The following is an 11,859-nucleotide window of genomic DNA, read 5'->3' on the forward strand; positions in this document are numbered from 1 at the left end:
AAAAGACAGTGTGTTTCCAGTCTCAAGCACTCATGAAGCTCAATCTAGACAATCGAGTTGTCGCGGGCCCGGGTCTGCTTACAGACTTAGCCTCCTCGGTGATAGGAGGGTCTGTCGTAGTAGCCAGTAGAGGTCTCCTTGGAGCTACCTGGCTGAGCGGAATCAGTAGAGCTGGTGATACCACTAGGAATCGTGTGCGTGCTGCCGTAGGTGCTGTGAGGCGGAGGGCTGTGAGCCGTAGAGCCGTGAGTCGTAGAGCTGTGTGTGGCAGTCCTTTTACCTGAGCTGGTCGAAGTTCCGGGGATGGTCGAGTTGGCCGAGCTTGTGAAATTGGCATGGCCCGGCCAATCAGCCGGGGGCGTGTAGCCGCCCAAGCAGGTAAAGTTGCCCTTGTCGTCCAGAGGGATAGACATGTTGCCTGGTCTAATGTGCGAATTGAGGAAGCTTATCATGATGGGGGAGATGTCCAGGACGTCGTGCTTGGTCATCCAGTTGTAGCCATGTCGCATAGCCCGGATGTGCTCCACGAAGCCAAAGTGTCCATGGCACGTATACTTGTCGGATAAGACATCCTCGCCCATGACGAGCTTGGTCTTTCTCGGTGTAGGGTCGCAGCCGTTGCGGCGCACCCAGCGTCGGACCCAGTCAGGAATCGCGGGGGTGGCGCCGACGACGCGGTTCGGGAGGCCCCAGTACGGAGACGTCCCGTCGTTGTTCCCGTGGACCTCCAGAATGGGCATGGGTACGTTGGCGTGCTTGCAATAGTCGTCATCCAGGTCGCGATACAGCGTGGGCGCCATGAGCGCCATGCCGGCAAAGTGGCGGCTGAATCGGGGGTCGCAGGCCAGGATGTTGGCAAACCCAGCGCCACCGGTGTGTCCAACGAGGTACACGCGATCCACGTCGATGCAATAGTTATTCATGAGATGTTCGAGGGCCATTTCGGTGTACCGCAGGTCATCCGCCTCCGGGTAGGCGTGGCTCGGGCCATACCAGCGGCCCTGGTGTAGTGTTAGCAGAAGTCCTGCTTTGCACAGCGAGAATTAGAAATACAAAGGCACTCACCTTGTAAGCTGTCATGTACTGAACCATCATGTTGCGGTTGACACTTTTGTCAGAAAATTGAGACTGCAGAGTCAGCGATTGCTGGGTTTTGGCAGTGCCATGGAACGCCAGAATCAGCGGCTGTGGCGTATCCTTGTCGTACTGAGAAGGCGTGTAGGTCCTGAACATGCGGTTTACGCCATCCACATCAAACATGGGCGTAAAATCGTTACCGCCAGTCTTGGGAACCCGTTTGCCGCAGCCGGGTGAGCCTCTGCCAGTAGTGACGTTCGAGGCGGCATCGGCCGCAGCAAGCAGCGCAGCTGCAGTCGCTCCAAAGAAGGCAATCTTCATCTTGAATTGATAACTTGCAGCCTGGCTGTTGAAATCAGTGAACTTGTGCGAAGGGCGTTTGTGGCCCGTGGTCTGTATATAGGCCCGTTCTACTTGGGTCTATCGAGCCCTAGTCCGGCGGACAGCCTCTGGCGCCTTTGTTTATCAATTATAGCACTGGCTGAAAAGAAGCGCGGATTTTTCGTGTTCATTGACCGACACGTCTAGCCAGCTGAATCTATGGTGGCAAACATTTTCATTTTGTGATTATAGTAATTATTGGTTAGCATAGAGTCTTGAGCTTGCGCAGTTCTAAGGAGCGCAGAGGGAAGCAAAAGAAATATTCTCAGGCTGAAAGGTTCAATCATAAAATGTACAGGGAAAGAACCCATTTTTAGCTTGTTCAATGATCTGCAAGAGATGCAAAATTCTTCCGTAGAGAATAGCACTGAAGTTCCGTGCTCTCATTCTTCGTTTCGTGCCTGCTGGCGCAGTTACGCGAAAGCTTATTGACGCACCAATATGTCTTGCGGTCATGTGCTACCGAAAAAGAAAAAAAAGCACCGAAAAAAGGCAATTACGGGGGGCATAGGTACCTCCTAAGCCACAGAGTACACAAATATTAATCCGCCGCAGATACAAAAAGCAGTGCTGCAAAGGGACTTGGACTTGATTTTAAACAGGAGTGTACCCTGGACAGGGCCATGTCAAGAACCAAAAGAATCGACTGGCAAGTTCATTCCTGAATCCGAATGAACTGAGATTGATAGAGTTGATGCCTTGTCGTCCCTCAGAGTCAAGTTAAAACAAAATAGCACGGAATGTGGCCAATCACTTATTGCAGAAGCTGTCAACCACAGACGAGCTCCGCGTCAGCGGGCCCATCACCCCTCTCGGCGCAACATTGTAGACTGATGAGTTGACCTTTCAAATTATCTATCTGAGTCATAATGCTGCTTATTACTCCATGTAGCTTCACGTATCAAGGCTACGCACGCAAAATGTTTTTGGCTGGACGAGGCTGAGCAACTTTAGCCTCAGTCCTGCACCGAGCGGCAGTTGTAGTTGAGACCAACCAAGTAAACACAAAAAAAGCATAGATAATCTATAAAAATTGCGACAGGTTATAGAGTTGAAGACATAGTAGTGATGGCTTGTAGAAAAGCCACTTTGTCAACGACATACGTAGGCTTACAATATCGCATCGACAGCAACGCCCAGCAATAACAGTGTCACTGGCAGTACTTATTGCCAAAACTGCCAATTTATTTCCTCCAAGTCGCAGTCGAGGGCCAAAAAAGCTCAAAACTCCTACATCCCGCACGATGGGACAATGACAAGCAAGGTCCATCGCCGCGGTCTCGTCAACGATTACCCACCCCTCAAAACTCGGAAAAGGCACAATACGAAGCTTTCAAAATGGACGCTGGTCGAGTATGCGAGCAGCCCTTGCCAGCTGACCGGGACAGCTTCCTAATGATACCGGCTCAGGTCAGGCGCTGGGCGATGTACACGGCTCGGCTGTCGTCCGGTCTCATTTGTCCCCCTCCATCTCGAAAGTCGCATCTACATTCAATCATACGAGCGACGCGAGCGTCTTTTTTTTTCTTCTTTTTTTTCTTCTTTTTCTTTTTTCGAAAATAAATATGCAATTGAAAACTGCTGCCTGATAGTAATTTGTCTTTTCTCTCCCACCCAGCTGTACCAGTATAAATACCACTTCCTCCTTCGGGCACGGATCCGAACAAGGCGGCTCCACCAATCTCCCGCTCCAGCCAAAAACCCACCTCGAAGCTCCGGCGAAAACCCACGCTCTTACACTGACGACAGCAACCTCACTCTCTCCTAAAACCCACCTCGGAAGCCCTGCCGCTGCGCGTCCGACGCGTCTGTTATTGCTTGCGACTTTCTCCGGGGTAGACAAGAGTCAAAAGTAGAAGCGTGGGAGCAAGAGACCATGCCCTCCAACCCGGAGAATAACACCGAGGACACGGCAACGTCCTCCGCCAGAATGTACTCCTGTGCGACTTGCGGGAAGCGTTATCAAAGAAACACCCACCTCCGTCGGCACGAAGCCACACGTAAGTCATGCACGACTTTGCCTGATCTCGCGTCCAAATTGGTGTACAGGAAAGGGCTCGTCCTCGTCCCAGCGCGTGGGGCCGCAGTACCCTCTGTCCTGTCCACCTCGAAGCACGTCGGCGTTTCCCCAGGTTCACTACTTTATTCTGCGCCATATGCAGGCGTCTTCCTCTTGTATCCATTCTACTTTAGTCATGATAGTATTTGCGGCGCTTCCGTTCCCGCTCTACGCAGCAGCCACGTGTTCTAACCACGATACTAACACCGGCTTAGATGCTGCCACAGGTAAATTCCGCTGCATATACTGCGACAAAGAGTTTGGCCGAGGGTAAGCTCGCACTCTGTGCCTAGCCATATTGTGCCGTCTTTTTTCTAACTCGATTGCCTTCCGCAGAGATGTGTGCCGCAAGCACATGCTCCATTGCCTAAAAAAGGACACCGAAGCCGTTGTTCCTGAGCTTCGCCGCGGACGCAAGCCCAAGGCCTGCGAAGCCTGCTTCGCCAGCAAGGCGTCCTGCGACAAAGGACACCCCTGCAGCAGATGTCTGCTTCGAAAACTCCCTTGCCGTCCGCGGGACGTCGATGACGACGTGTCAAGAGCCGCATTGCCATCCGCGGTAGCAAGGACACCGACATCGTCGCAATCCGCCGCCACCGGCAGCGACAGTCCAGGAAGCGCGGCACCAGATGCCAACGCCGCCGACGAGAGCATGCCCTGGATCAAGAACCTCATCAACCCGCGTGCGGCCTCGATGCTGGAGCACATGGCCAACGACACCAGCGTCGTGACGGAGCGCATCCCAGACATGAGCTTCCTATCAAACGACCCCAACACCACCCACGAGACGCAGGCATCCGCGGATGTGCCCGAACTGATGGAGCTCTACCCGTGGAACTACGCCACCATGCTCGACGACGCCATGTTCAACTTTGACGGCGCCGAGGACATCAACATGCTGTCCCTCGACGACGCGGACATGCTGTTCCCCTCCATTCCCGGCTTCAGCCCGTCCTCGTCCGGCGAGGGCGGCATGGAAGACACGTCCCTGCACCTCGTCAACGCCCTGCACGACCTGCACAACGAGCTCTCCGCCAGCGACCCGACCTACAGCGAGGCCTTCAGCCTGCACGCCGCCCGCGCCGCCCTCTCCGCGACCAACCTCAAGCGGTTCGCCGCCACCTTTTTCCGTCTCAGCCACGTCCACTTCCCCATTGTGCACATACCCTCGTTCCGGTCCACGTCGTCGCGGTCGCTGCTCCTCAGCCTCGTCGTCCAGGGCGCCTTTCGCAGCCCGCCGCTCGACGACGTCCTCGCCACGCGCGGGCTGCTGCGCCTCGCCGAGGCGTACGTCTTTCGCGAGCTGCACGACGCCGTCGCCCTGGGCACGACGTTGCACCTGCCGACGACCCCCATGCTCGAGGCGCTGCAGGCGGCGCTCGTCATTGTCTACCTGCTCGCCATCAACAACAGCGTGTCGTCGCGGCGGCAGAGCCGTGTGCGGCGCATACCCGAGATTGCGTGGGCGGTGCGCCACCTGGACCTCATGAATGTCCGGCACATGCCCGACGAGGACTGGCAGCTGTTCATCTACCGCGAGACCTGTATACGGTATGTCATCCGCTCTGGTGCAGCCACGTCCACGCCCAACGCTAACAACACGATTCTCCAGCGTCGCCACGTGGACAGCAGTGGCCGACTGGCACCAGTGCGGCATGTTTCGATGCATGCCCATCATGGCCACTGTCGAGTTCAACTGCAATCATCCATGCTCGACCGCCGTCTGGGACGCCGCTAATGCGGCTGAATTTGCCCTCGTCATAGCTGGTGAGAAGCGCCAACACAACGCGCACCAGTCTCCGGCCTCCAATACTGGCTCCGCCGCCTCGTCTTCCTTTCCAGCTTCGGCACAATCCAACCTCCGGGAATTCATCGACGTGCTTATGGCCGACAAGTGGAACCAGGCGGAGCAGTGTCCCCGCGATTCCTACAACATCCACGACCTCACCACCGCCATCGTCGGTATGCCAAACCTTTCTCTGCCTATTCCTCCTCCTTCTTCCACTCCTTTTCACCGGCTGGATTATTCTTCTGTTCTTCCTCCTCCTTCAGCAGCCTCTTCTTTCCGTCGGCCTCCTAGCTAATGCGCAACATACAGCTTTGAGTAACGTCACCATTACCGCCGACATCATGTCCATCATGCCCTTTACTGCACCGGCTCTGCTACGCGCCCTCGCCCGCTGGCAGGAGCTGTGGAACAACCTGATGAGAGAGCTTGACACTGCGGCACTGATGAAGACGGGAATGTCGAGACACAGTAATGAAATGTGCCATTTGACAAGAAAGATTGTCGAAGCCAGCATTAACAAGTCCAAGCACCCTTTCTTCCAAAAGGTGGGTCACAAGACTGTGACAGAGCTGTACAGCTTTCTCATTCATGGATAAGCGCGGCCAGGGCCGACAGCGCGTGTATTATATCATAGAAGAACGATCTCATCACCAAGCATAAAAGATACCTAGCTCAGCTCAATCGATTGACAAGTTTCCCCCGTGAGAGCTGAATGTTTCCCTCTCCACACCCTTGCGTATAGCAAGCAATGCAGTGAGAGAAAAAGGCGTAGCTCTAAGAGCCACATGGATGTCATCTCTTAGCAACGGTATAAATGTAAGCCGCTGATGCAGCTTGAGGGAGATAAAGATTCTTAAAACGGGCGGTCAATAATATCTGGCGTCACCACGTGTCACTGCAAAGGTTAGTGTAATGAACGAGAAAAAAAAAAGGAAAATGTTGCCATCGTAAAATTTCGTGTCGGACGGGTGTCCAACAATGCTAACCCATGGGTATCGGAAGTGCGTGAAAAGCAAATGGAACAGCTGCCACCAACAGTTACACCTAGGCTGTGTGGTAGCAACCGGCATCCAAGTATAATACAACATCCTAGCGCCTTTGCTATTTCCATACTCCTCGTTTTGGTAACCGTACCAAATCTAAGCCATGTCGAATGTGCTAGTCAGCCTCCACTTGTTGGAGCTGCCGCGTGAATATTTGTACAGTGAAGCGAAACCGTAAAATTTGGATCTGCTCATCTAGTCTGAGCAAGGGCCGAGGAACTGTTCGTGAACCCTTTTCAAGAAACCTCTCTGCTGTCGGAAAGAAGAGTAGTCGCCCTTCATAATGACATCGAGTATACCGCCGCATGACGGGTCTCGTGCAACTTCGGTCATTCTGTCGCGAAGAGTGTTGAATGTGTCGCCAAAGCGTGCGAAAATGGTGGCTGCATTGGAGGAGCCTCCAGAGATGTCATTCTCACTGTTGTTTGGATCGATGATTGAAAGCCTGTCTGTGCTCTTGTAGGTAAATGAACGAACGTCGGACTAACGCAAGGTTAGCATGCCTCCCACCAATTTGTCTTTAATAATGGCTTACCTTTTTGACGTAGCCCACTGGCTGTGTGAGAGAAATAGCATTGACCTCGTAGTCGAACTGTTGCCCATAAAGTGCAAAGAACTCGAGCAACATCTCTCCAAGATTGTGTTCCGGAACGAGGCTTCGACTTTGAACCTGTGGCAATAGTTGCAACATGCTGACCACCAAGCAAATGACGGAAAACCCACCGATTCCACCATTTACCGGCTCATTTAAGCCGCGCATAAGCAGGTAGTGCTTGATGACAGTGACGAGGATAGGCATGGAGGGGTATAGCTGCTTCCACTTGACAAATGTCTCGATGGCATTGACACCACCGAGGTTTTCAAACGAAATATCAACTCTCAGGCCAGTGAACTTGTCAACAAACTTGACTAGAGGTATGCGCGCATGTGCAATCACTTGAATTGCATCGCTATCGGCCACTCGCTGAGCAACCAGAAACTTTTGAAACTTATAGAGCCAGTTTTTGGCGCCGAGATAGGTTGGCGGGCCGCCTCGCATGAAACTCGCTGAGCAGACAACGATGTCCATATCCGCAGTGGGAAGATAAAGCCCTGACATGAAAGAGCCAAAGGGGAAGACGTGAGCACTGGCAAAGTTTCTACCATCGCGTCTCATAGCCTTCTTTAGATTATCGACGAGATTGTCTCGAATACGTTGCTCAAAGTCACGCGGTCGAACATACTCGTAGAAATCAATGATTTCCTTGTGAAGGCGGAACGCCATGTCTTTTGTCGCCGTGTGATCCACCGAGGCCCAAGGGGAGGGGTCCTCATCCTTCTTCGTCAGCCATGCAGCTGCGATGGAACCCTTGGCAGGTCTCGCCCCCGCTTTCTTGAATTGTCCATAGTTTGGTGGTTTAATCTCATCGTCGATAGTTCGCTTTCGCGATCCTAGAGGGTCGGAACTGCTGGTCATAGACTTGACTTCTGGCACTTGTGGCCGCGGCGGCAGGGAATGTGATGCGGTACCATTCATACTTGCTGGCCCAGTAGGTATAGTAGGGGGTGGTGGCTCGTAATCTGGCTCGGCTTCATTTTCAGACTCAGATTCTTCGCTAGTCTCGTCTTCATCATCGGTCGGATCAAAGGACAGAAAGTCCTCGGCCTGCGACGGTGCGCCAAGTTCTCCCTTTTCCTCCATACGGGCTTTACGAATCAGTTTGACCACGTCGCGCTTCTTCTTCGTCACGTCCTCGGGGCAGGGCAATGCGGTGTAGGGATCTGGGTTGGACCACTTAGGTGCCTCCGCAGCACTCTCCTCGGCTGCTTCCGTTCGCTGTCTTTTTGTTGATGGCTCTTGGCTGTCTTCTTCATCAGAATGTGATGAGATGTCCATAGCGAGCTCATCATCATCTGAGAGCTCGTCCAGGTCACGGAACTTGTGTGGCCCATCGACGCCATCAAGTCGCTCCTCGGGTAGATTCAAGGTTGCGCCAGATATCAGTGCACGCTCAGACGGCGGGGGCGGAGGCTGCCATCTGCGGCCTCCGCGCCCTCGTGCGGGCCGACGCTGGTCTCGCCGTCCATCACGTCGCTGGCCATGGCCGCCCGGGCCGGACTCGCCAACGCCAACAGGCTTATCCATACGAAACGTGAAGTCGCCTTGGGGTGGCGCATGGAAACGATTCGACTGCGGAGGTCGGTCGCCATTAGTCCGTGACCTAGAGCTACCGCGATCTCTTCTATCGGCATATGAATTATCGGGTCGCCAACTGTCGCGATTTCTCGGAGGTTCGTCGCGAGGCCGGAAGCGACCGCCTTGTGGCCTACGACCATTATCCGGCCCGCGATTGCTGCCATCGCGGCGGGGCGGGGGGTTGCGCGGCATGTTGCGCCTGTTGGGATGCAGCGCAGGTGTAGGTGGTTGTTGAATGAAGAGTGTTTACGTTTGCGATCTTGCCGATAAATTTTGGCGGCGAAAAAAAAAGTTGCAATATTGGGAGGAAAGTGCCGATCACTGCTTACTCATCGAAGGGCTACTTCGTTTGCGGCGAAAGTCGACACTACCGACAACTGAGCGGGTGATAATAAAATCGAGTTGGCTGTAAGAATCAGCGGAGGTTTTTTTGCGTTTACAAGGAAAGAAGAAAGAGGGAATGCAAAGCACAAGCGCACCAAGCCAATACGTCGATTCATTGCTTGCGTTTGTAAGACTTCAGGCGTAGGTGGGCCGCAGCAGTACGAGTTGTCTCAGCCTCTCTTGTACAGCTGCACCTCGCTGGACCAATTTTCTACCATACTCAATTAATAACTACAAATATCGTAAAAATGTCAACTGACGATGGCGCAAAGCGCGCGCAGGAAATGAACGACGCCTTACTGGGAGTTCCAGGATATGCAGATGACACAATGTTCTTCGTGGCCCGCTATGGCCACAAATGCCAGGTTTGCGCGACCTGACCCAGTCATTGCCACCGTCGGCTACCTTTCTAACCTGGGCTGTCTCGCCACAGTCTACTCTCCGCAAAGCAGATTTCGATACCGTGATCCAGACCACGACGGAGCTGTCGATAGCCATGTCCAAGCCAAATAATCAGACGCGGGTTTCAGAGCTTCGCGCCAAGGTCATGGAGATTCTAGAACCGTTTCCCGAGCTGGCGCAAGATTACGACAGATTTGCGGCGAGCGCAAGGTCAACTGCCGCGTCTCTGGGAGCCAGAAGGAAATAAGCAGATATTGGCATGTTCTAGATATCGGGACGATGACTTTGGAGATAGATAATGAGCCCAATGATGATAATGATGAAGCTAGCTAATTTGCTAAGATAATTAATACTTGATTCCCACATTTTTGAAAGCGCATGTCCCGAAAAAAACGGAAGAAAATTATAATAAACAGTAAAACACAAACACAACGCCATTTACCTCTAATTATTACCTCAAAGCCCAGTCGTAGCTGTTGCGTGTTCCTCATCTGCACAGGCAGCGACTTGAGCGCATGTGGGTCTCAAGCTGGGGGAGCTTAGCTGGCCACATTCACACTAACCCAAAGTTCAGGAGTCTGTCTCCAACCAACGCCTTCGCAAGCTGTCCTCGACCTGCAAAGGCAGTGCGTCCTGAACTCCATCTCCCCTCCCCTCCTTGATCTTCTCTGTACTACGAAGTCGTCCAACAATCAAATAAAGCCGAACCTTTCGTTCAACACCTCACCCCGACGCACACAAGCGCGCGCAATCAAAACCACCATGTCAAACTACTACGGGCAGGGCAACGCTGCCCCCCCTTACGGCGCCGACGCGGGCGGCAGCGGCGCGGGCGGCGCGCAGAACCTCCAGTTCTACCCCTCGACGTACTCGCCCGGCGTCTCGGGCGCTGCGACACCGCAGCAGGCCGCGTACGGCTATCCGGGCGGCAACATGGGCAGCGTCGGCAGCGGCTTCGGGGCCGGCGCCGCGCAGAACGGCGGCTTCTCGTCGGGAGGCTTCGCAGGCGGCGTATCGGGTCGCATGGGCGAGCACGGCGGCCTGCGCACCGGCTGGCTCGCGGCCTTTTCCACAGAGGGCTATGACGGCGAGCCGCCGCTGCTGGAGGAGCTGGGCGTCAACTTTGGTCACATTCAATCCAAGGTACGTTTAGACAAGGAGGAGGGATACCCGGGGACATCCAAGCTGACCGATACATCGTCAACTAGACACTAGCAGTGCTGAACCCCTTTCGACACATTGACCAACACATCATGGACGACTCGGACCTGTTTGGCCCCATGTTCTTCTTCCTCCTCTTCGGCTTCTTCCTGCTCTTCTCCGGCAAGGTCCACTTTGGCTACATCTACGGCCTCGCCCTCCTCGGCTCGACGTCGCTGCACATGATCCTCTCCCTCATGTCCCCCGCCGGCGACGACACCTCCTCCTTCCAGGGCCAGTACGGCGGCGAGGCGCCTCCGCCCGTCCAGGGCGCCGGCGGCCCGTCCCAGCACCACGGCGGCCACTTCTCCGCCACGCTGACCTTTCCGCGCTCGGCCTCGGTCCTGGGCTACTGCCTGCTGCCTCTCGTCGTTACCAGCATGTTTGGCGTCGTCATGCCCATGGACACCCCGCTCGGCATCATCCTCACCAGCTTCGCCATCATGTGGAGCACCTACAGCGCCAGCGGCATGTTCTGCGCCGTCGGCCGTATGAAGGGCATGCGCGCCCTCGTCGCCTACCCGCTCGCCCTGTTCTACGTCGGCTTCGGCATCATGGGCATCTTCAGCAGCCGGGGCAGCGGCTCTCTCGCCAATGCTGCCGCCAAGCTCAACACCTCCTAGAGAAGCAAGCTTCGTTCCATTTCTTTTTTCGGTGCCAAGAGAAGAGAAGAAGCTGGAAGATCAGCTTGATGCCTCCCACTATCAAGAGTCATGGGAAAGTTTCAAACACTACAAGAATAAGGGATATATATGGTGGTTTTGCATTTGGGCGCATAGCGAGGGCAAAATTTCTTTGTAATGAAAAACAATTACGCTTGGGTTGGGATGCTGGGTAGATCATGGTCAGGAGACGCGTCAAAATCGCGGGACTTGAGAGCCAACTTCGAATGAGCATTGTATTATGCGAATCTGCCAAACAGCCTTTACGCAGCAGCGTTTCGGATTATGTCATAAATACTAGGAGACTCGGTAGTATGCACTTAATGATGAATCTGAATTTAGCCAATGCTCAACAACTAATTCCTAATGCCAATGAGAAACTTTCAACGCAAGGCGATGCCATCAAGACGCTGCAATGTGATGATTACCTAGGTATCCGACTGCCGTTTCACATCAAAGTTGGGAAATACGAGAATTAGAGGCAACTAGTGTTCATCTTTTTATATGTAATCGGGGCCTATCCCAAATATATCCCGTGTCAAAGAGCCATTTCATCCGAACTCATTTTCTTTTCCATCATCCCGGTAGCTTTTTCCCAGTGAAAAACAATATCCACCCCATGGCCCTAAATTCACAAGGTAGCGCAAAACATTAAAGATGAGAAAACAGGCTAGACTAAGAAATAC

General features: G+C 53.8%; 5 protein-coding genes across 5 annotated transcripts; 3 read left to right on the forward strand and 2 right to left on the reverse strand.

Annotated features, from left to right (window-relative positions):
• Positions 1-86: 86 nt before the first annotated feature.
• LMH87_011159 (uncharacterized protein) lies at positions 87-1,398 on the reverse strand (the record flags this gene model as incomplete). The annotated part of the gene is made up of 2 exons (XM_056200253.1): positions 87-1,001; positions 1,066-1,398. 2 exons carry the CDS (start codon positions 1,396-1,398, stop codon positions 87-89), a joined length of 1,248 nt encoding a protein of 415 aa, XP_056052121.1.
• A 1,936-nt stretch (positions 1,399-3,334) lies between these two features.
• On the forward strand, positions 3,335-5,966 carry LMH87_011160 (uncharacterized protein; the record flags this gene model as incomplete). The annotated part of the gene is made up of 6 exons (XM_056200255.1): positions 3,335-3,458; positions 3,733-3,787; positions 3,854-5,068; positions 5,130-5,479; positions 5,616-5,851; positions 5,904-5,966. 6 exons carry the CDS (start codon positions 3,335-3,337, stop codon positions 5,964-5,966), a joined length of 2,043 nt encoding a protein of 680 aa, XP_056052122.1.
• Positions 5,967-6,544: 578 nt separating this feature from the next.
• On the reverse strand, positions 6,545-8,717 carry LMH87_011161 (uncharacterized protein; the record flags this gene model as incomplete). The annotated part of the gene is made up of 4 exons (XM_056200256.1): positions 6,545-6,832; positions 6,885-6,905; positions 6,967-7,019; positions 7,073-8,717. The coding sequence occupies 4 exons, from the start codon at positions 8,715-8,717 to the stop codon at positions 6,545-6,547; spliced, it is 2,007 nt and encodes a 668-aa protein (XP_056052123.1).
• A 440-nt stretch (positions 8,718-9,157) lies between these two features.
• Positions 9,158-9,558, forward strand: LMH87_011162 (uncharacterized protein; the record flags this gene model as incomplete). The annotated part of the gene is made up of 2 exons (XM_056200257.1): positions 9,158-9,274; positions 9,343-9,558. 2 exons carry the CDS (start codon positions 9,158-9,160, stop codon positions 9,556-9,558), a joined length of 333 nt encoding a protein of 110 aa, XP_056052124.1.
• A 515-nt stretch (positions 9,559-10,073) lies between these two features.
• LMH87_011163 (uncharacterized protein) lies at positions 10,074-11,134 on the forward strand (the record flags this gene model as incomplete). The annotated part of the gene is made up of 2 exons (XM_056200258.1): positions 10,074-10,454; positions 10,520-11,134. The coding sequence occupies 2 exons, from the start codon at positions 10,074-10,076 to the stop codon at positions 11,132-11,134; spliced, it is 996 nt and encodes a 331-aa protein (XP_056052125.1).
• Positions 11,135-11,859: the final 725 nt, after the last annotated feature.

Source organism: Akanthomyces muscarius, chromosome 4, assembly GCF_028009165.1.
Source record: "Akanthomyces muscarius strain Ve6 chromosome 4, whole genome shotgun sequence".
Lineage (NCBI taxonomy): Eukaryota > Fungi > Ascomycota > Sordariomycetes > Hypocreales > Cordycipitaceae > Akanthomyces > Akanthomyces muscarius.